The 23861-nt window shown below is 39.9% G+C and overlaps 2 protein-coding genes across 15 annotated transcripts in view; one reads left to right on the top strand and one right to left on the bottom strand.

Moving 5' to 3' along the window:
• The window catches only part of BMAL1 (basic helix-loop-helix ARNT like 1), a 107987-nt gene extending 98107 nt beyond the window's left edge, over positions 1 to 9880 (top strand). For all 9 annotated transcript variants that reach the window (XM_061440745.1, XM_061440738.1, XM_061440741.1 and 6 more), the window contains 4 exons: positions 1052 to 1160; positions 3937 to 4030; positions 8140 to 8242; positions 9212 to 9880. In XM_061440745.1, the coding sequence (XP_061296729.1) occupies positions 1052 to 1160; positions 3937 to 4030; positions 8140 to 8242; positions 9212 to 9372 (467 nt within the window). In that variant the 3' untranslated portion in view covers positions 9373 to 9880. The remainder of the gene's footprint in view (positions 1 to 1051; positions 1161 to 3936; positions 4031 to 8139; positions 8243 to 9211) is intronic.
• A 740-nt stretch (positions 9881 to 10620) lies between these two features.
• The window catches only part of BTBD10 (BTB domain containing 10), a 75364-nt gene continuing 62123 nt past the window's right edge, over positions 10621 to 23861 (bottom strand). For all 6 annotated transcript variants that reach the window (XM_061440749.1, XM_061440752.1, XM_061440751.1 and 3 more), the window contains 3 exons: positions 17580 to 17777; positions 15087 to 15197; positions 10621 to 11727 (listed from right to left, as the gene is read on the bottom strand). In XM_061440749.1, coding sequence (XP_061296733.1) covers positions 11417 to 11727; positions 15087 to 15197; positions 17580 to 17777 — 620 coding nt within the window. In that variant the 3' untranslated portion in view covers positions 10621 to 11416. The remainder of the gene's footprint in view (positions 11728 to 15086; positions 15198 to 17579; positions 17778 to 23861) is intronic.

Raw genomic sequence — 23861 nt, 5'->3', positions numbered from 1 at the left:
CGATGAATCCTACATCCGGTCCCTCCAGGTCTGTTCCTCCAGCTGCCTCCTGGACTCCCACAGGAGGCACCTATAACTCAGCATGTCCACGTTGGTTTTCGGCACAACGGCAGCCCCCTACCCCCAACCTGGTTGGTTAAGCCAGAAGCCATGACTCCTGCCTCTCTCCCATTATATGGAAACATGAAATCCTGCCCCTTCTATCTTTAAACCTCCCCATCACCGCCTTCCCCATCTGTTGCCTGGATTATTGCAGGTAATTTCCCAGCCCTAGTCTCACGCTCTCCACTCTGCACCCCCGTCCTCCACTACAGTTCGCTCCTGTGCAGCAGTTGACTTTTCAGTAACCCCCATCTGAGTCAGTCCTTTGGTTATCCCCCGTGGGTACGGCTCAGATCTGTTAGGGTGGCGTCCAGGACCGTTCCTGGTCTGACTGGTACCTGCTTCTCCGTTTCATCACTTGCTCACTCCATCATCATCCCACTGAGTTTCTTGGCGTCGTCTCCCAAGCTGTGCCCTCTTCAGGGCTCTTGTGTACACTGGTGGCTGTACCTGGAATGCTTTCCCTTCCTTTCCTCTCTGCCACCCTGATTCGTGCTCCTCTCACAAGACTCAGCTCAGTTAATCTCTTCCAGGAAATTGCACCTGGCCCCCCTGAATGCCTGGTGCCGCCCTGTCAAACGTATCATGGTGTGCTCCAGCCCTTGTCTGTCTTATGTGTCTCCCCCTTAGACTGTGAGCTCCTTGAGGGCAGGGATGCCGACTTAATCTCTGTGCCCCTGGCCTGCAGCACAGTGGTGTTCAGTAAATGTATGTGGCGTGCATGAGTAAGTAGAGGCTATATATCAACATGTCTGATCCTGGAAGGAAACATGAGCTTTTTCCTGCTGGAATGCCCTTTCCTGAAAAGCCATGGCTCTAATGTCCTTCGGGCACAGCCCTAAGGTGGAACTTCAAGTGGATCATGGGAAGAACTGGTTTTAATTCAACACGTAATAGGGTCTTCTCCCTCGGTTTTCCCCTTTCCCACTCTCAGATTCCTCTGTTGTAGGTGGCCCGAAGAGGACCCACCCCACTGTTCCAGGGATTCCAGGGGGAACCAGGGCTGGGGCAGGAAAAATAGGTCGAATGATTGCTGAGGAAATCATGGAAATCCACAGGCAAGTAACACCTAGCTGTTCCCTTAAACCAGTGTCCTCCATGCTGCAGCGATTTTGCCCCCCCCCCCCCCCGGGATGATTTGTTGATGTCCGGAGACAGTTTTTGGTTGTCACACTTGAGTGGGAGGTTGCTGCTAAACATCCAGGGGAGAGAGGACAGGGAGGCTGCTTGCTAAACATTCTACAGGACGCAGGACAGCCCTCCCAACCCCTGACCCCTGAGAGAGAATTTTTCAGTCCAAAATGTCAGTAGTGTCAGGATTAAGATGTAGTGCCTTTAAATAAAGAAGCTAAACCCAAACAGGTCAGAGCTAAAGGGAACTCTGGGAGGCTCAACTTTATTACTTTGTGTACGACCCAGGGAGCTTCCCAGCAGATAGATGAGCACTAACATCACAGAGCTGCAGAAGCAGAGCCGTGAACTGCCGTGATCTGGGCCTGACACTTCCAGTCAAAAAGCTGCCTAGGATTAGTAGTAGAGGCCAAGCTAATCAGCTGGTAATAGAAACTTGTGTGGGTGGGCCTTCTTTTCCATATGAAAGAGGAGAACCTCAAGTAGTTTACGTGAGTTTGAGTCCTGGGCCTCTGTTTAGAAGAGTCACTCAAATTCTTGGACTCTGTTGACTTAAACCATAAAAGGAAGGCAATTATCTGTCTCCCCCAGATTGCTCTAGGACTGTGAGAGAACTCAGGAAAGTTCCTAGAACTGACATGTGGTGTCATGTAGCGACAGAAACTGACATGTGGTGAGTGCTCAAAAATTGTTAATTAAATCTAAGTCTTTAAGAGCAGTCATTGAGTGGGAAGCAGTAATTATAAGTCCATTTGAATTTAGAGAATGGAGAGGGTGGAAACCAGGTCCTTGGGAATGCAAACTTAATGGGACATAATCAGAGGATCCCTGCTGCCACTGGATTGATTCTCTGAGGAGAACTGGAAGCTGGCCTTGTTTCCTAATTGGCCACAGAGGGGCTCTTATCCCAGTGGGTAGCACAGTTCTGTTCCAGCCCTTCAGGAAGGACGGATGTGGCTGCTTCAGTCTGTTTCAGGAAGGAGAGGTGGGTGGGGTGGGGTGCAGTGATAATGTGGTGCTGATCAGCCACTGTGTGCACACCCAGTGCTTTGCTTGAAACCATCCAAGAATAGTATAAAACTATTGAATCTTTGCGAAGCCTATTTTCTTCATGATAAAAGCAAAAACGAAGATTCCTTGGGCAGAAGCAAACGAGGAAGGGTTTGAACTTGGCTTTAGCTGAGTTTTGTGATGAAGGTGTGCGTTCCTTCTAGAAAAGACAGCCATGCACTCGAGTGGGCATGTGAGTGGCATATTCAGGATGAAAAAAAAAAAGGCAGGCCACATGCCTGGGCAGCTTCTTTGTAGGAAAGAACCACAGAGTTGTGATGGGAGATTGCTAAGAATTCTAAGAAATGATGCTGAGAAGTTGAAACTGGAAGAAAATGTGAAGACCCTGAGCATTGTAGAGTGATGAGCAATGTGTGTAAATAAGCCTCAAAGTTGGATTGGAATAGGAAGAGATGAAGGTGAGCATGCTTAATGACTCAAAATGAGGCCCACTCTAGAGTGATAATTGTGTCCAAAAGAGAAGTCAGTAATTTAAGGACTAGATATTGAAGATGAAATAAGTAATGATGAAAAGGCAATTCCAAGATAGGGAAACTGGGGCAATAGTGGTTCCACAGATGTAGGTAGGGAAAAGTAGGAGACATTCAATAATTTTTTCAATACGCAATTAGTAGTCATCTGTGTGAGTGAAGAATACCTGGTATGTAGTTGTATCCTGCCTTTGAGGAGCTTATGGTCGGGGGGGGGAGCGGGGGGAGAGATCTTGTTTACTCAGAAATTACAGAACTAGGCAGTACAACCAAGAGCCAAAAGTCTCCTGGGCAGTGGAGGGGTCCCAGGGTCACCAGCAGCTGCATTCATCCATCCATGCAGGTGCCAAGAGCCTGGTGGTCACACAGCTGCCATTCAGGTCTCCCTTAGACTCTAGCTGTGGTGCCAGGTCCTGCTCTCCCTTCCTGAGGTTCTTCAGCTTGACAAGAGTTTATGTGGATTTATAGTTCTAAGGCTTTCCCTCTGTAAACCTACTATGCTGAGAAATAAGCTAGCTGAGAAGGGCTTGAACCCGTTTTTCATCACCTGTTTCCTTAGACGATGATGACTGGGACTGTAAGACTAGTTTCTAGGCCTGGCTGAGCTGCCCCAGCACCCTCCATCTCCTGAGTATTCACTAGCTAAGCAGTGTTTGTGGGTTAGAGGATAAATCATTTGCTGTGGAGTCTAGTTCATCTATCAGAGATAGAGGTTGGACTTCTAAAGTTCTGCCAATCCACTCTGAGATCTGGCTGTGAGGAAATTGGCCACCTACTTGAAATCCACAAACCTGAAATCCAGACCTTAATCCAAGGGCTTTGTCAGTGAGAAGCTTGCCTCCAGGATTTTCTAGATCAGGTGCTGATGGGATAAATCCAGCTTATCACTTGTAAATAAAGTTTTATTGGAACATGGCTACACCCATTCATTTGCATATGGTCTTGGCTTTTTTTTTTTTTCCAGCTATAGTGGCAGAGTTCAGTAGTTGTGACAGAGGCCATATAGCCTACAGAGCCTAAAATAATTACTCTCCTATCCTTTACTGAAGGCTTGCCAATCCCTATTCTAGATCTTCTCACCTCCATCCCTCATCAACACACACACACTGCACTGAAAAAAAAAAGGAAAGGCAATGTAACTAACTCCTCTTTTCTCTGACAGGATAAGAGGGTCATCGCCTTCCAGCTGTGGCTCCAGCCCATTGAACATCACAAGTACACCTCCCCCTGATGCCTCTTCTCCAGGAGGCAAGAAGGTAGGGCTGACGACTCTTAGACTAAGGCCCTTCTTCATGTAGACAGCTCTTGCCCAAGCTGTGAAATACTGGAAGTGGGAGTACGTAATTGTGGTTGCTGAAACAAGTAGGACCCTTTTTTCCTCCTTGAAGTAAATGCATCTATTAGGTGAGGCACAAAACCCACCAGTAGATCAGGGAGGCTTGCTGACATCCTTAGAGGGTTTATCCCATGTGAGCAGAGGCAAGCAGAAAGAGATCGTTGTAAGGATTGGAGAGCTGCTAGTCCATTGCATGGAAGGAGGAATTCAAGAGCTCCCATGAAGGAAGGATTCTCGGGTATGTAAACCTGCCTAGTTCTCTGCCAGGAGTCTTCAAGGGAGAAAGTGTCTAGTGCAGGCCCTGGAAGCAGTGCTGCCAGTGGTGCTTTGGAGGGCAAGTCATGCCTGTGCAGCTGCAGGATACTTAGGGATCTGCCTGGTTTTATCTGATGGGACAGCGTTAAGTACAAGTAGTTCATCTGTTGCCAGCCCTAAGGAAGAACTGACCAGAAGACTACATTATAAATAGTCTCAGAAACCAACAATCTGTTTTCATTTTTGGAGCTGAGAGTTTGTGAGCCTAGGCCAATGTTACTTGTAAATCATAAATCTATTTATAGTGTCTGATGTTAACATAGGTTAGGATAACCCAGAGGCCAGCATCTTGAGACATAAAGTCTTCCTTCCCCTATCTCCCAAAACATAGACACAGAGAAAGAATTTACCCAGATTGGACTCCTAAGGCACAAATTTTATCAAAAGCAGGGCATGGGTTTTCAAAACTTGGCTTCTCAGAGGCTCAGGTTACCAGGAGCTGTGGTGCGGCCAGGTAGGGTGGGGCTTGTAAGGGGGCCAGCTGATGAGAAAGATAAGGTCAGGACTCCTGCTTCTACCAGGGTAGCTTTATTTCTGTTTTATGATGTGTGAGTCTTCCATAAAAATTTTTATTTGGAAGAAGATTTGAAAGCCATTAATGGGGAAGAGCACATTTGGAAGAGAGACCTGGGTTTGAAGCCTACCTTTGCCATGCACTGGTGTGTGCCCTTGTATAATTTTTTAAGCCCCTGATTTCTCTATAATGAGGCTAATAATAGGCTAGGGCAGCCAGCATCTTTGCACATGATGTCCTGTTATGAGAGAATATACGTGGAAGTGCCTGGTTGGTAATGACTTGAGTATTGCATCCACAGATGAAGTCTGGCCTGGGCACAGCCCCCGCCACTGCTCACAGGTGAGCTCTTAGCCATGTTTTGTTACACTGCTAGGTCCTTCTTTCATACTGGATCTACCATCTTAGTGAAGTATCCTTTTCTCTGGGTCTCAACTCAACTTTTAGGCACTTGACTTTCTGGTATTACCAAGAATCCCACTATTCTATTTTGGAAGGTCATCACTTCAGTGCTTAAATATTACTCAGAGAACTTTCATATACAATATCTTATTTTATCCTCACAACCTCATAGGTGGAAAAATCCAGGCTACCAAATGGTATATGACTAGCCCAGAATTTAGTAAGTATGGCCCCAAACTAAATTCAGGTCTCTTGACTTCTGATTCTTTTCATACCAACAACTGCCAGAGATCTGAAAGTATACTGTACAACCCAGAGCGCAAGTATTTTTGAGGCATTTACGGAAAATGTTTCTTTGTCTTTGGACTTATAAAAATGGATCTGAGAAGAAATTCTGAATGTATTCTGAGTCAGCAGCAGCGAAGGGCATCTAAACAAGACAGAGTTTAAAAAGACAGCGTTAACTATGTACCAAAGCCACGAGACTAAAGGTGGCCCCGGGCTTCCAACATTTCCCAGTCACTTTCAAACTGGGCAGGTCCAAAAATGAGACATTTGGCCTGCCAGTTGGCTTAATTAGGGTCAAGTTAAAAGGGGTAAGGTTAGCAAGCCTCAGATTCCAGGAGATTCTGGACATCTAGAGGCACCAAGGCAGGGTCAGATAAGGCCAAAGTTCCCTAAACATCATCTGTGGTCTTCTGGTGGGGGTTAAGGGAGGGGGGAATCTTTTCAGGGGTCTGTGTGGTCAAAAGTATTTTCATAACAATGCTAAAAGTTTTTCTGATTGTGCTGTTATGTGAACTGACAGTACAAAAGCAATGTTGGATAAAACTGCTGGTGCTTTTGCAAAAAATCAGGCCTGTGGCACCAAACTGTACAGACAGTCACTGTATTTCACCACCATATACCCGCAATAAAAAACCAATAAATTTAAAAGCCAGTTTCATTTAAGAATGTCCTTAATAAAGCAGTAAAATAATTTTATAAAATCCTTGAGTAAATGTTTTTAATAGTTACAGAATGAGACGTGCTTAAAGCACTTACGCTGCACACTAAGTATGATGGTTGTCTCAAGAAAAAGCACTTGTGCGACGGTTTAAGTTTTAAACTGAACCAATCACTTTTTTCATAGGACACCATTTTTACTATTGCAAACTATGGTTTTTCAGACTTGGGTATTTAGCATACATTTTCTTGAAAATGAGTGAACCTGCAACTTCAAGGAAAAACAACTGACAAGTGATAACATTTTAGCTTTCAAGCAAAAGTTAGAATTTGGGGGAAAACTTGTATCTACTGCATTGAGCTTGACTGCTTGCCAAAACTTAAGATATTTCTGATCACAGGTAATATTAACTGTGGTGATGTTTTAACCTTATACAATGAGGTGTGTCAACATTTGGAAGATCTGCATAACTCAGTAAACCAGTATTTTCCAAATGACCAATATAAGATATTTCAGAATCATGTGAAGGTAAAAAAGATCCATCCTAAATACCAATATACACCAATGGATTTTTACAGAGTACCAAAATTTCATTGATATGGTTTCAGATTCCACATTGTGCCTTATCTTTTAAGAAACCTCCACCTGCTGAGTTCTGATGTAATATCAAAGAATACCATGGTTATTTGAAAAGGCCATTAAAGTACCTCCCTTTTCCAACTGCCTGTTTATGAGAGGTCAGATTTTCTTCAGATATGTACTTCAGACAGCATATCTAAACAGACTGAATGGAGAAGCAAGTGAGAATCCAATTAAATTCTGTTAAGCTAGACATTCAACTTGCAAAATATGTGTGTATATATATATATATATATATATATATATATATGAAATGATACTTGCAACTTTTATTTTGGAAAATTGTTTTTTCATTAAAATGCTATTCATGTTCATGTGTAATAAGTTTATTATACTTTTAGTGGTTTTAACTTCAGATATAGTAATACTGATAAATATAGCCTATATAAACAAAAGTTCTTTGGAGTCCTTAATCATTTTTAGAGTGTAAAGTTCTTCAGCACTTTTTCAGAAAGTTGAACTGTGGAGATAAAGTTGTAATGCCATCTACTGGCAAGGCTTGAAATCACTGCTTCTCCTGAAATCTAGCTGCTACCAGTTTCCTCACCCACATCCAGATACCTCTGAGGTGCTTTTCTGTGAGATTCGGTCATGGGAGGGTGAAGAGGGTAGACAGCTGAGGGAAGACAGTTCTTCTACTGAGGAGTGGTAATAGTATTCAGTATTTCTCAGTAGCCTCTCTCAGAGCTTAAACCACTGGTTACTAACGTTGGCCCCTGTGGGGCAACTAATGATGATCTACTTCTAGTGTGGTGGTGTTCATTTGTGACTCCTCAAGCTGTGTCTCTTCCCAGTATAACAACCCTTTCTTACTGATTCTTCAGCAGCATCTATTGCTGTAAGGAATCTTACTCCCTAACAGGGGAGGGGCCCTGCCCACCTGAGTTCATTGAGATTTAGTCCTTGGCCTTAGAGAAACATGTCAACAGCATGATCCAAGGTAATGAGTGCTCTAGGGATTTTATTCAGCCTTTAAATTGCTTGTGTGGGCTGACTCGAGTAAAGAGAATACTAGTTTGGGGGAGAGGTTTTCTCCTTACTGTGACCATTCCTAACAGTGTCTGGTATGAAATCATCCAATAAGAAACCGAAGCCACCTGAAACTTTTTCTCCTCACCTTCCTCTTTTCAACCCAATTCATTTTTCTTGGTGACACTGCATAAAATACCGATTGAAACTGTTGATGACATGAAAACTTCACTTTTGTTTGTAGATTTTAAATGGAGGGACTCCAGACATTCCTTCCAGTGGCCTACTACCAGGGCAGGCTCAGGAGAACCCAGGTTATCCATATTCTGATAGCTCTTCTATTCTTGGTAAGTAGCATTATTATTTCTATTGCAGTGAGCTTGCAAAAAACATCTGGCATGATGTCAGTTTTAACAACTGAATGTACAAATCAGTTCTAGGTAAACTTGTTAAGAACAAAGTAAAGGTTTAAAATTTATTTAAGTCTTTACTTCAAAGTTAAGTTTAATGGTTGGGTGCTGGTGGGGATGTCTGGAATTCAAGAGGGGTTTCTGGCAGCCTGGACACAGGCTTTCTCCCAATGTGTGGAACATAATCTCTTCAGAGGGAGAGCTCATGGAGGTTCAGACAGAACTTAAAAGGGTGATCAAAAAGCATTTCAGAGGGTATTGAAAGTCACTAAGCAATGAAGAGTTTGCTTCTCCCACACTACCCATCTTTTTCTCTACTTCTCTTTCTAGATCTTTTTCCTCTAATCTCTGAAAGTGAAAGTTGCTCAGTTGTGTCCAACTCTTTGCTGCCCCATGGACTATACAGTCCATGGAATTCTCTAGGCCAGAATACTGGAGTGGGTAGCCTTTCCCTTCTCCAGGGGATCTTCCCAACCCAGGGATCGAACTCAGGTCTCCTGCATTGCAGGTGGATTCTTTACCTGCACAGTCACAAGGGAAGCCCAGGAATACTGGAGTGGGCAGCCTATCCCTTCTGCAGTGGATCTTCCTGACCCAGGAATCGAACTGGGGTCTCCTGCATGGTTTCCTTCTATAATTCCCTCCTTATAACTGGTTATATCAGAATAGTAAAATGAGGTCAACTCATACTTTTAATCTTTATTGAATTTAAGTAGTTCCTTCTTAAAAAGTTGGGTCTTCCAGCTGAAAAACACAAATATTTAAAAAAAAAAAAAAAAAGGCAAAGCAGCCTTCTTGCCCTACTGTTAAGTTTAACTTTCTTATTAAAAGTGTACTTAGGAACTGCTTACTAAAGTTAACCACTTACTAAAAGAATCACTCACCAGTCTTTATCTCCTCCCACAGGTGAAAACCCTCACATAGGCATAGACATGATAGACAACGATCAAGGCTCAAGTAGTCCCAGTAATGATGAAGCAGCAATGGCTGTCATAATGAGCCTCTTGGAAGCAGATGCTGGGCTTGGTGGCCCTGTTGACTTTAGCGACTTGCCATGGCCGCTGTAAACACTATATGTTGCTTTGGCGACAGCTACAGTATCAAAGTGCATTACTGATGGAGTTATACAGTCTGTGAAGCTTACTGGATAAGGAGAGAACAGCTTTTATGTACTGTCTTCATAAAAGCCATCTCAGAGCCATTGATACAAGTCAATCTTAACAATGTGTAACTTCAGAAAAAGTGGAACTAAAGCCTGCTCCAGTGTTTCCTCATCATTGATTATTGGGCTAGCTGTGGATAGCTTGCATTAATTGTATATTTTGGATTCTGTTTGTGTTGAATTTTTTAATCATTGTGCACAGAAGCATCATTGGTAGCTTTTATATGCAAATGGTCATTTCAGATGTATGGTGTTTTTACACTACAAAGAAGTTCCCCATGTGGATATTTCTTATACTAATTGTATCATAAAACCGTTTATTCTTCCTTGTAAGAATCCTTTACTATAAATATGGGTTAAAGTATAATGTATTAGTTAAATATTTTTAATAAATGTTTCCCTTGTTCTATAAATATTGTTCAAATTTCAAATAATTAAGGAAAAAATGCTATAGGGCTAGATCATTGATTTTCCATGGTGGGTGTTTATGGATGATCCACACCAAAAACATTTACAGTGCCTTTCTAGTCTTTATAAAAATTCTAGGACATACATAATTTTCCTGTGTCACTTGTTTAGCTGTACTGTAATTTTAGTTTCTGTGAGAACAAAGATATTACTGCTTAAACACAAACTTCAAGTCCTCTGAAATTACAAACTCAAGATTAGACAGAACAAACTGGCTTCTCTAATACAACTCCTCTCTACTACCAGTTGTATGGCTTCAGACATTAAGTGACCCCAGACTGAAAGCATCTAAATACTTCTGATTTCTTCTTGAACTGAGTCACAAAATATTAAACAAAACAAAAACATATGCATGAACAATTTGCTTGGCAGAACAGCATACTATAGTGAAGAAAGCACTGAACTAGTATCAGAATTTGGCTCTGAAACTTAAGGTTACTATAGAACCTAGTAAAAGTATTTTATCTTCGTATCAGGTTGTACTACAAAATATTCCCTTTTCAGCTCTAATGATTTGGATTTATAGTGTATTTTATAGTGGAGAATATAAGTGCCTCATCACACATATATCAAACGGGAGTTCCTTGAGCTACTTCCTGGTTTCTAATTATACTGACACCAATAAAACAGGAAATCTGCAAAATACAAGACTGAAAATCTGGTCAAGATGGTTATAAAGATCAGAAACATTAAAACAATGGAATTTTATTTTGATGAAAAACGAGTTTACAATCATTTAGTAAATGAAGAGCAAACACTTCATTTTCCTATCCCATAACTTTCAAAAAAATCATTAGTAAATAAATATCTGTGAACAGATTAAGGGTAAGGCAGACCGGATAATAACCCACCTCTGATGTTCACACTCCCTGCATGTGACACTTGAAAAGGATGAAAACGGCACTGAGATAACTGATAAGATATGGTTGAATCTCATCCTCATCATTCAAATAAGCCCAGTGATACTCATTTTTGCTCATCATGGGCAGCAAACTATATACATTTTACTGAAGGAATACTTTGATAGAAGCACTTATTTATATTGTGCATCACAACTATAAAAATGGCTTGAACAGTTCCACTTAACCACCATTTATAAAGTGCAACTATATATAATGTTCTACATTTTATCTGGGGTGTGATGAATATCAATCTAGACAAAGTACCCCAGCTGCCAATTTCCACCACTTCTGGGAAGATCTAGATGTGTGAAAAAGGACTGTCCCCCATACAAAGAACCAATTTCACAAACCTACTGGTAAACAAATACATTTATATAACTGGAACCTCAAGATGCTAGAGTTGTACTCATTTAAAAAACCATTCAGCTACCTTTGGTCTTTAAAAAAAGCCTACACTGCAATATCCTAAACATCGTTCTGTGCATCTCACAATGAAGAGAGTGGCCTTGCAGTGCAGGATGAGGAGAGTACAGCGTCACTGTGAAGAGTAGCATGCTATGGTTTCAAGAAACATCACCGTCACAGCATCGGATTCTGTGCGTCAGGATCGAGGTCATTGTTGCCAGAAGGGGGATGGATGGGTAGAATATCCAGCTCATCCACTTGCGGAGTCGGATGCATGACTACCAGCTGGTCCTGGGGAATGTCTGCGGCAGCGGCGGCAAGGTTGGTGATAGATTTACTCTTCACACACTGAAAGTCTACATGCCGGCTCTTTCCTTCTTCCTTCTCCCAAGACATTCGAATAAAGGGTCTTTGGACATAGTTGTAAATCACTTCGGGGCGGCCCCCAGGCCTTTTCTTTACTTTTTCTTTGTAGGTAGGATAACCTGAAGGAGAGAAGTTTTTAAAAACAGGATGTGCATACACACACCTATGTGCACGTGTGCACGCACGCGCGCACACACACACACACACACACACACACAGGTCCCCACATTCCTCATTCTATTTAACCTAAAGAGGGTTACTATAGTTCTTGAACAAAACATAGATTAAAATAAAGAAGGAAACCAATATTCTCTTTGGTCATTAGTTCAACAGCAAGAAATTGAAATCCTACTAATATAATTCACAAAACCTCCCACTAACCACCAGAAAAACTTTCAGAGAGCATGGTGGGGCTGGGTCCCTAATACAATGGGAAGTAATCCAGTGTATCATGGGCTCTGGTTGTGCACCCTTGATATCCCTGATCCCTTCCCCACACAATTATTTGGCCTCAGGGCCTGCAATTTACTGCCATATAGGCCTTCTATTTTCTTTAAACCTAAATCTCATCTTTACATCATTTTGGGTTTTTTCTTTCCTTTTTACTGTTCAAGTGGAAAGGAGCTGTAGCGATCTCCAGCTTCACTGATTCCAGGTATTTCTGTGTCTAGGTTAACAAAGCCAATATTTTAACCTCTATATCATTTAAATGTTACTACTCTGAACAATCAAGTTCATTCAGACTGGCAATTCCAAAGTAGCATGGACCAAAAAAAAAGTTGCCTACCATTTCAGTAAATAGAAATGTTGTGGCCATCAAGTCATCTGCCCCTGCAGCCCACCCCCGACCCAAGGGTGCCCCTGAGGGGAATTCAGGTGGAAAAATAGCCATAGATAGTTAAGATGTGTATCAAAGGAATAATTTCAACAAGCCCAGACTCCTGCATTGCCCCAAAGGTAGAGAGGCACTAAATCCAATACTTGAGGTGTCTGCTTTTTGTGATTAGCAGTAATCTTTTGATCATTTTTTTCTCTTCTCCCAGTAAAAACTCCTACATATCCCAGCTCCTCCCTTACCTCCTTGGAAGTTTCTCAGGGCTATCTGAGAGGCTATATCCAAGGCTACAATTGACAGTAAGGCCACTAAATAAAACATAATTCTGAACTTCCAAGTTGTGCAACACTTTTTTTTCAGTAGACACAGCTTTCCCCAGTAATTATACATCTTCCTTCTCTTAGATCATAGTCAGTGAAGAGTAACAACTGGTAACAACCATCCCAGTCTTGGGAACATTTCAGTCATTTACCAGTACGGCAGTTTGTCTAAAGATATACTTTCCTTAGATGCTATCACAAGTTCCTTCTCCTTCCTACTAGCATGAATTGCTAGTTTAGACCAAGTACTGGCAAACACGTTCTGTAAAGGGCCAGACAGGTGTGTGGGCCATATGGTCTTTATCACACCTATTCAACTATGCCATAATAAAATGAAATCAGCCACAGACAATGCATAAATTAATAAGTATGTCTATGTTACAAGAAAACTTGATTTATAAAAAATAGGTAGTGGGTTGGATTTGGCCTATGGGCCACTGTTAAAATCAGAAAAAAAATCCACATAGGCCTCACACAGTCAGGGTTCAATTAAGGATTCCTGCATAGGAGTTTGTTATGCAGGCATCACTGGCAGCTAGTATATTTAGCCATGTGTGGAGTGTGTGTGTGTGTGGGGGGGTGTGGGGGGGGGTGTGGGTGTGGGTGTGGGTGTGTGGTTGAGGTGAGGGAGGCACAGGGGCAAGCAGGACTAAACATCTTCTAAAGACCTATAGAATGTCTTCTTTGTTTCATATTTCCAATTACCATCTGAAGGGCAGCTCTAGAGGTCAGAAAGGTTTCCCTTTCTCTATTCCCTTGTCCCTGATTGCTCCAGGACTATTAGAACGTCCTTAAATTCCCATCTCATTGTATTCCAATCTCTTCTCCACACTGAATCACCACTTTTTTTTTTTCTTAACACAAGTATAATAATAATATTACATCTTTGCTTTAGAACTACCAATGGTTTCCTCATGCTTAATGGGGAAGGTCCATACTCCTTAGCACAGTGTATCAGGCTTTTTTAAACACAGTTCCAGCCCACTTGTTATCAGTTCAAATACCTGCTAGGGGCCTGCTAAAGTAATTCCCCCTCCAGTTACAGTCTCTCCAACTTTGAAACCAAGCAGCTAAAATTCACTGTTTGCAAAATGACAGAAGAGGACATATACTGGTGAAGCTAATATGCCCTCTTTTTAAACCCCAAATTTCCTCCCCTCCCCTTCCTGCAAAGACCTCATTTCTGGTAATTCTTCCCTGTATGTCTCAGGAGTCCCTCATCTTCATCTCCAACAGCTCATCTGATCACTGATCTGAATACCGTAATCTTTGGTGTCACCATCACAGACACAGAAAGTACTATGTGCTAGGCCCTATTTAAAGTGTTCTTCATGGATTAACTCATTCTACACTCACAGTGACCCTATAAAGTATGTATTAATACTCTCATTTTAGATGAGAAAACAAAGACAGAAAGAAGTAAAGTGCCTTGTCCAAGGTCATACAGCTATTAAATCATAGGCTTTGAACTCAAGCATTCTGGCTCCAGAACATTTACTCATTACTCTAGGCCAAGGAAGATATTTTGTTTTTAGTAAGGACACTTTAAAATAAAAGAAGGATCTGAGGGTAGCATCTGTAAAAGTTCATTTAAATCACAAGGTAAAAAGCAGTCTAAAAAGTTTGCATTTAAGTAAGATGAAGTACATGGACATTCAATTCAATTTGAAAATAAGCTATTATCATACCTGAAGACACCTTAAGACATATAGTAATAGTGATCACAGCCCAACAGAACTAAAATCTAATACTTTTTGAAAATTCATGTAAGAGTGGTGCTGGTGGTTTAGTTGCTAAGTCATGTCCAACTCTTGCAACCCATGGACTGTAGCCCACCGGGCTCCTCTGACCATAGGATTTTCCAGATAAAATCTTGGAAAATTAGTGGCTAAACCACCACCACCAGTTTTTACATGAATTTTCAAAAAAGTACTAGATTTTAGTTCTGTTGGGCTATGATCAAAATTACCATTAGGCAAAGAATCCTGTCGTCTCTTACAGGAGTACACATACGTGTGCCAAACACACTACATGGGCTTAGTAAAAATGCATTAAGTAGAGTGATGGCAGAAAAGACAAATTCATATCTCTATATTGCTAGAGAATCTTATAGAATAAATACTAATTTTTAAGGGCCTTCTATTTCTCTTCTCAGATAAAAAAAGCTGACTTTTGTTATTTATGTGTTTACTGCATGAGCATTCTGTAATCATTTGTCTGAAATTTTCTCAAAATATTCAAAATATAATCTCAATGGGATCCAGCTTTTAAACCTTGCTGGTTCCAAAAGATAATAAAAAAAAAAAAAGTGAAAATGTCTTACCTTCTATTCCCAGTCTAATCTTCTTAAGACCCCTCTCCTTCAAAACTGATTTGGCCACATCTCTGTTTTCAATGTACTTGAAAAATCTATATAATTTTGTGCTATAAATAACTGGAAACAAAGAGACAAAAATATTTTATTAAAATGAAAGTACTTAGAGATGACTCAAGGTTATTTATCTTGACCATCATAGGGGCCTGACAACCCTAAAAGCCCAAATAATGGATGCAGTGATGCCAAAGGATGACTAGCCAACATGACAGGACAATTCAGTACAGTTAATATAGAAGCAAATGTCTACATAAGATGAAACAAGAAAAGCTTTAATAACCAATCAGGTAACCCAATCCATAGGAAGACTCTCCTTCTGAAAGATATATCATACACAGACTTACTAAGATGGGGTCTGCCCCAATTTCTTCATATAAAGAGAATCAAAAAAAGGTATCAGTATCACATCATTATCAAGCAGGCAAAGTAAAAGACTTTGCTAGGATACCTACAAGGCCTCATCTGGAGGGGAAAAAACTGCCTTGTCAGAAAGTACAAAATGGATACATCTTACATTTCATGGATTGAGCAACTATTAATAATACCCCCAAAAGGCAAAGACCCTCCCCACAAATTGTTTTCCATTCAGGCGAACAGCCCCATTTAATACTGATGTTAAAAATGGCAGATTCGAGCATGTTCTGCCTAGGTTAGTCTGTTTAGAGCAAACTGGTTTTGCAAAGGACAGACACTCCACTGACAACATGTTGAGTCTTCCAAATGTGCTGGGCACTTCAGGGAGTTAGACTGATGGACCTTCCTCGCCTTCTCTCTTTCAGGTGGAGTTATCTCCCTTAAAAGGTGAACTGCAAAGGTTTTTTCAAAAAAAGAAAAACACACTCACAAACCAAACATGCTGGTTTAAGAGCCAATAAAAGGAAAAAAAGTATACAGAAGCTATTCATGGGGTAAAAGTTGTGATTATTACTACATCCTTAAGATTACTGATATTTTAAAATAAAGATTTTTTGACATTTCAGAATGGGTGGTGTATGTCACTCTTAGGAAAATCAGCCTGAAGAGACAGGCTATCTCTTATCTCCTCAAATGTTATCTTCTTTAGGTTGGAACATGTTGGCATAAAATGAAACATATTTAGACAAATTAAATAAAAATGTTTCCAGTCCTTTTAAACTTCAAAGTTCAAAAAAAGAAACAAACAAAAAAACAAACCAAAAAACACTGAAATGAAAAGCTCAATAACTAAAAAGGAAAAGCCAGGTCTAATATTATTCCTCTATCACTATAGTGTCATTTCTGTGCTCTATGGTTGGCCCTCTTCTCTTGAAGTCAAACTTTCTGAAAACTAAAGCTCAACTTTTTATTCCACATATTATAGAAAACCATGGTCAGCAAAAAGCCTAGGAATGAGGAAACAGCAACATTTTATTACTGCAACTGTCCACAAAAGAATCATTCAAGTGTTATCATGCAAAGGAAATGTCTCAAATGTAAATTCTGAAAGCTACTACCATACTCTGTGTTGAAATAATCATCTGAAAATCTTTAGAATTAAAATTAAAAAAGCATACCACTTGGAAGTCTGCTTTATTTTTAGAAAAGGGTAAATAAAATGGAAAAACCAGAGCTTAAAGGGTTCTAATACTCCATATAAATCCTGTTCTCGAATCATTCTTTTACCTGTAATTTTTTCTCAATCTATGGAACTGTTCAAAAATACTATATTGGGCTCACCGAAAAAACAAACATTCAAACAAACAAAATCAATATGAGATACACTTTGTAACAGGAAAAAAAAAAAATCAAATGTTCTAATTAGAAGTTTAGAAGTACAGTAAGAAAAAAGTCACTGCTGCTCAAGATGTGCTGTTTTGACCAAAAATACCTAAAGTTCCACAAAGCTTTCAGAAGGGTCATGTATTCTCCAAGAAAGCATGTGACATTAAAAAAGGAATGTCTTAGAACTTAGTCATCTTTGTAATCAGTGAGTTGAAGCTTCTCATTTTATATACAAATAAAAATTCATCTCTATAAGAAACAGTTTTATTTTTCATTATCTACTATTCCAGGATCTATTTCTCTTGGATGCTTCTAAATGCCAAAAAAAAAAAAAAAAAACAACTAAGGTCTGGATACGCAACAAAGAGCAAACCATTTCTATGCATGATATGGGTGAATACATTTTTTCTGTAAAGGGCCATATAGTAAATACTTTGGGCTTTGCTAGCCATGCGGTCTTCATTCCAACTACTCATCTCAGCTATTGTAGCGCGAAAGCAGCCATAGACAATACATGAAACTTAATTTATAAAAACAGGCAAAAGGCTGGATTTGGCCCACAGGCTGTAGTTTGTCCACTCCTGGTATAAGAAAGAGTTCAGAAAACTTTCTTTATAAAAATTGTCCTTTAATCAATATTATAAACAATAAAGAGGAAATCTGTGGTGATTTAAGAGAGAGAAAATATGCCACAGCACATACTTTGTGAATACTCTTCTCCCATCTGTGGTGGGTACTCTTCATCCCAATCAACAACGTCGTCGTCCGTAAGCACCACTATGTGGCACTCGCGCTCCCCACTCTGGGCACTGGCTACCATGAGAGGCAGGATCATTTCTTCCAAGTAAAACTCGAACTGTCTGCGGGCACCATCATTTGACAACTCATGCATTAGGGCACCTGAAATAAAACCCACAGAAGTAACTTCGCTTTAGGGGTGACTGATAAGTAAAAGAAGAGCAGAAATAACAAACACATAAACAAAACACCACATTAGTTCAGCATCTACTTCGGGACCCTGTAGATAATACAAGGGTTATTCTTTAGTCACTAAAACTTTTCTCAGAAAGAGTTCTTATGGAAATGCAGAATGTTATAGCAAGAAGGGCCAATTAAAGTCATCCAACGAAAGCCTCTTCACTTTACACATCATGAAGCAATCTGCCTAAGGTTACAAAACTAATTTTCAAAATCAGAATTAAATCCACCCTCTGTGACTCTATTCGCAGTCCAGGTTATTTTTCACTACATCATTTGTCTTCAATCAATGTATGCGGTTATATTTTAAAGTATATTCTAAGGGTATTTTTGCAGATTATCCATATGAAATAAAATAGTCCCCATAGTCTACTTCCCACATTTTCTTTCTCAGAAAATTATTTACAAACAACATTGATATTACTGTGTAGGAAGCAGAGTGAGATGAAAAGGGTCACTTGACTTGGGAATAAGGATGGCAAAAGATCAAGCAAAATACAGCACGGTACAGGAATTACCACTGGAGAAGGAAATGGCAACCCACTACAGTATTCTTGCCTGGAAAATCCCATGGACAGAGGAGTCTGGCGGGCTACAGTTCATGGGGTCGCAAAGAGTCAGACACGACTGACTGAGCACACAGGAATCACATAGCTTATGTGACCCTAGAACTGAGAGGAATGAAAGATACATTTCACCTGACCCTTCTTCTGACATAACAAACAACTTTAACTTCCCAAATACACAGTCACAAACTCACCTGCACCAATCTAATCATTTTTATTTTATTCCTATTTCATTGGCAACGTCCAATTTCTTATCTAAGGATCTATTACCTCAGGAACTACCAGGAGAGTGAGAGAAGACACTAAAACTCAAATCTATAGTTTCCCAAATCAGAGCTTTTTTCCTCTCTACAACATGTTACTTAGTAACTGTTAATATAATAATTAAATAATCAACTATGTTACTATTATTTATCCATGTCTCTCTCTAGGCTGCATATTTCCATTATGATTTTTTTTAATTCCTTTTATAGGTAAATTCTTATACATAAAAATACATTATCTTATATAGTCTCCAAATGACCTCTGGATTGTTAAAGAAAATGAACATCTTTTAAAAAAAATTTTACTGACTTACAATGCTAATTTCTGCTGTACAGCAAAATGATTCAGTTATGCATACAATGTTTTTCATATTCTTTTCCATTATGTCACAGAATATTGAATATAGTTGCCTGTGCTATACAGTGAGTGAGTGAAGTCGCTCAGTCGTGTCCGACTCTTTGCAACCCCGTGGACTGTAGCCTACCAGGCTTCTCCGTCCATGGGATTCTCCAGGCAAGACTGGAGTGGGTTACCATTTCCTTCTCCAGGGGATCTTCCCGACCCAGGGATCGAATCCGGGTGTCCCGCATTGGAGGCAGACGCTTAAACCTCTGAGCCACCAGGAAAGCCCGTGCTATACAATAGTTCTTTTTTATTTATCTATCCTGTATGTATATGTGTGTGTGTGTGTGTGTGTGTGTGTGTATTAGTTTGTACTGCTAATATCAAATTCCCAATCCTTCCTTCCCTATTTTAGATTAGTTTGTATCTGCTAATCCCAAATTCCCAATCCCTTCCCCTGTGACAACCACAAGTCTGTTCTCTACGTCTTGAGTCTGCTTCTGTTTCATAGGTATGTTTGTGTCCTATTTCAGATTCTACAAATAAGTGATATCATATGGTATTTGTCTTTATCTTACTTACTTCACTTAGTATGATAATCTGTAGGTTCATCCTTGTTGCTGTAAATGGCATTATTTCATTCTTTTTATGGCTAATATTCCATTATGTGTTTACATACACACAAGAACACACAAACCATATCTTCTTTATCCGTTGTGTGTCTATTGATAGACATTTAGGTTGTTTCCATGTCTTGGCTATCATAAACAGTGCTGCTATGAACATGGGGTACCTGGATCTTTTCAAATTACAGTTCTGTCTGGATATATGCCCTGGAGTGGGATTGCTGGATCATATGGCAACTCTACTTTCAGTTTTTTGAGGAACCTCCATACTGCTCTCCGTACTAACTTACACCAATTTACATTCCCACCAACAGTGTTAAGAGGGTCGGTCCCCTTTTCTCTATAGCCTCTCCAGCATTTATTATTTATAGACTTTAAAGATGGCCATTCTGACCAGTGTGAAGTCATTATAGTTTGATTTGCATTTCTCTAATAAACACTCTCATCACTAAGATTTGGTATCATTATCCCTGGTTTTCTTTCTCCTTTCTGGCTGCTGTTCTTCGGTCACCTTTTTCAATTTTTTCTCCTCTAGCTGGCCATTCAGTTCAGTTGCTCAGTCTTGTCCAATTCTTTGTGACCCCATGGACTGCAGCACACCAGGCTTCCCTGTCCATCACCAACTCCCAGACCTTGCTCAAACCCATGTCCATCAAGTCGGTGATGCCATCCAACCATCTCCTCCTCTGTCATCCCCTTCACCTCTTGCCTTTGATCCTTCCCAGCATCAGGGTCTTTTCCAGTAAGTCAGTTCTTCGCATCAGGTGGCCAAAGTATTGGAGCTTCAGCATCAGTCCTTCCAATGAATAATCAGGACTGATTTCCTTTAGGAAATTATCTAAATATTTTCTAAATATTTAGGTTAAATATTTCCTAAATATTCAGCTGGCCATTACGTATTGATATTTTTCAGGGAAGTTCTAAGTTCCTTATTTTCTCTCACCTTAAGCTTACAATTCTCAAATTTATTCTACTAATTCTGCCCGCTATATTCCAGATGCATCATATTCAACTGCCTCCTGAAATCTCCACTAGGATGCCCTTTCACAGGCATCTCAAACTCAATATATTCCAATTGAACTTAATCATTTCAGTCTCTCTCTCTGCAGTTTTTCAAATGAGTAAATGGCATCACCATGCACTCAAGTTCTCAGAACCATCTCAGAAGAGTATTAGTCATATGACAGTCTCTTAAATATTTGTAAAATAAATGAATATTTGATTCCTCTTTCATCTCTTAACCATTCCTCAAGCCCTATTAAGTCCACCTCTTAAATACATCTTGAACTGTGCTATTTCTTTCTCTGAAAGATGCCATTTTCCAAAGATAGCTAAAAAGTTTCTCACACCATATACTTTTCTACAATGGGAGTTTGATATTTCCTCCCAGTAGGAGAAGCCCAATTCCTCTCCCCTTCAATTTAAGCTGGTTATACTGACTTGCTTGTAACCAGGGGAGCACAGCAGAGGTGATGGGTACATGACTTGTGGTTCTGCCTTGGTCTTGGGAATGCTTGCTCTTCAGATGCTTCCTCTCTGATTCAGTCTCCAGGCATGAGGAAGCCCAACCCTCATGAAGAGGTCACGTGTAGATACTCTGTTTGACAATCCTCACTGAACCCAGCCTTACAGTTGTCCCATTGTAAAACTCACCAGCTGCTTTTGCCTTCATTTTCTCCACAGTAGCCCAAAAAATACAAACAGATATCTCTAGTTTAAACCTTTCATGGCTTGTGCTATCTCAAAATAAAAGTCCCAAATCCTCAACCTGGTCCTTAAGCCTGTTATGTGAAAAAGGAGGTTATAGATCAGTGTCTACAGTACTTTAAAAAGAGGTTTTTCTTTAAATACTATCGATAGTATTTAAAGAAAAATACTTTACATTCTGATGACTCCCACATATAACTATCTAGTCCATATTTCTCTCTTTAGACATGTATACCCAATGTCCTGCTTCGCATTTCCACTTGAATGTCTAACAGGTATTTCAAACTTATGTCCAAAGCCAAGCTTTGGACAAGTATTTGCCCCCCATGAAGTCTTCCCCCATTTCAATCAATGGTTAACTCCACACTTCTAGATAGTTTAAGTACTATTCTCTCTTTTCAGCCTCATATTCAAATCAACAAGTAAATCCTTACAAATCCTTACAACAAGTAAATCCAACAACATCCAATATATTCAGAATTTGATCATTTCACATTATTTCCACCTTAATTTAAGCCACCATCATCTCTTACCTAAATTATGATAAGTTTCCTAATTACCTCTTTGTATCTACCTTAGTTCCCCCTGCAGTCCATCTCCAACCCAACAGCCAAGAGTGATTCTTTTAAAATACACATCAGATCAGGATTACACCACTGCATGACTCTAAAGTGAATCCTGTGTGAACAGTGTGCCCATGAAATGGTAAAACATGGCATCCTTACAGATCATATCACTTCTCTGTTAAAGCCCTCTGATGGCTTCCTATTTCACTTAGTAAAGTCAGAAGATAAAGGCCCTACACCACCTCATTTCCCACTACTGACACCCTCACACACTCTACTCCAATTCCTCTTTGCTGCTCTCGAACTTATCAGACTAATGCTTCAACACTTGCTCTCATTGTTAACCTCTGCTTGAAATTTACTTCAGTTCTCCTCTGCATTGAAGGCCTCTCAAACTACTCTTTATCCCTTTACCTTTCTTGTCCCTCCTCAGCACATACCACTATCTAACATATCATATGTTATTTGTTCATGTTACTTGCTTACCTCGTCTGTTGTCTGTGTCCCCCGAAAGAGTGAAAGTTCCATTAGAACAGGAAGTTTTGCCTGGTTTGTTCCTGCTGCATCCCCCAAACTTAGCACAGGACTTGGTACAGAATGAACAGTTAATAAACACTTAACCAGTTTTGTTTTCTCCCTATCCTCTGGCCTTATGTCTCGTCACTCAAACACTATCTCTTCCAATATAGCCATACTTCCCTTCTTCCAGGACCTTAAGCATGTCATATTCCTTCAAACCTGAAAGCCTCTGCAAATACCATTTCTGCTGCCTGGAGACTTTCTCACTCTCTTTTCCATTCCCTTAGGTCTCAGCTTTAATGTCACTGATTCAGATAATGATCTTCCATAGCCCCTTTAGTATAGTATTCTGTGGTAATTCTGTCATAGTATCTCATTTCTTCACTCTATTTTCACAGCTTTTCATTACTTCTTGAATGCCTGTCTTCCCCACTAGACTGTAAACTCCATAAATACAGGGACAAAGTCTTTCTTGTTCATCACTATATGTCCTATATGCATGGAACTCATTGAAAGCCTGATTAAGAAGGGAAAAAAGTTATACAAGTTAAACAGTACACTAGAAACATAAAACTGGTAATAGGAATTAGAGATAAAGAGCTGGAAACCTATGGTGTATAGGTAATATTTGAAGTCCCAGTGATGAATGGCATTACTTAGATTAAGTGTATAGATTCTGTAAGAGCGAAGGTAGCTGAAGACAAAACTGTTGGCAAGGAACACATTCAAGGTATAAATGATCAGAAGGCAGGTGAGAAAAAAAATTAGCAGAAGATCTAAAGAAGGATGTCAAAGAGCCAGAGTATTGAAAAAAGAGTCAAGGAAAAAAACAAAACAAAACAGTGAAACCTAAAGGAAATGCCTTTAAAGATAGATTCGAGATTTACCACTAAATTTAACATTGTTATAGTCAATTCAGCAAGACAAAAAGATATAAAAAGTTTTACTTACAAAAGGGTCAATTATCTACCAAGAATATGTAAGAAACAACTGAAAAACTACTAGAAATAAGCAGAGTTCAGTTAGGTGAAAGTGAAAGTGAAGTCACTCAGTCATGGCTGACTTTTTGCAACCCCATGGACTGTAGCCTACCAGGCTCCTCAGTCCATGGAATTTTCCAGGCAAGAGTACTGGAATGGGTTGCCATTTCCTTCTCAGTTAGGTAGCTAAACACAAATATAGAAAATTCAGTAATTTTATTTTTGCTAGCTGTTAGAAAATCTGAACATATTCTACACACAACAGTAACAAAAATACAAATTATCAAAGAATAAACTTAGACCATTGCAGAAGACACAAAAGAAAACTGAATAAATGGAAAGACACAGTAGTTGGAATAGGAGGCAGTATAATAAATGTATTAATTCTTGTTATCATTGTTCAGTCACTCAGTAGCGTCTGACTCTTTGCAACCCC

This window comes from Bos javanicus, chromosome 15 (genome assembly GCF_032452875.1).
Source record: "Bos javanicus breed banteng chromosome 15, ARS-OSU_banteng_1.0, whole genome shotgun sequence".
Taxonomy (NCBI): domain Eukaryota; kingdom Metazoa; phylum Chordata; class Mammalia; order Artiodactyla; family Bovidae; genus Bos; species Bos javanicus.
The sequence above is the reverse complement of the archived record's forward strand: the minus strand, read 5'-3'. Positions and strand labels throughout refer to the sequence as shown.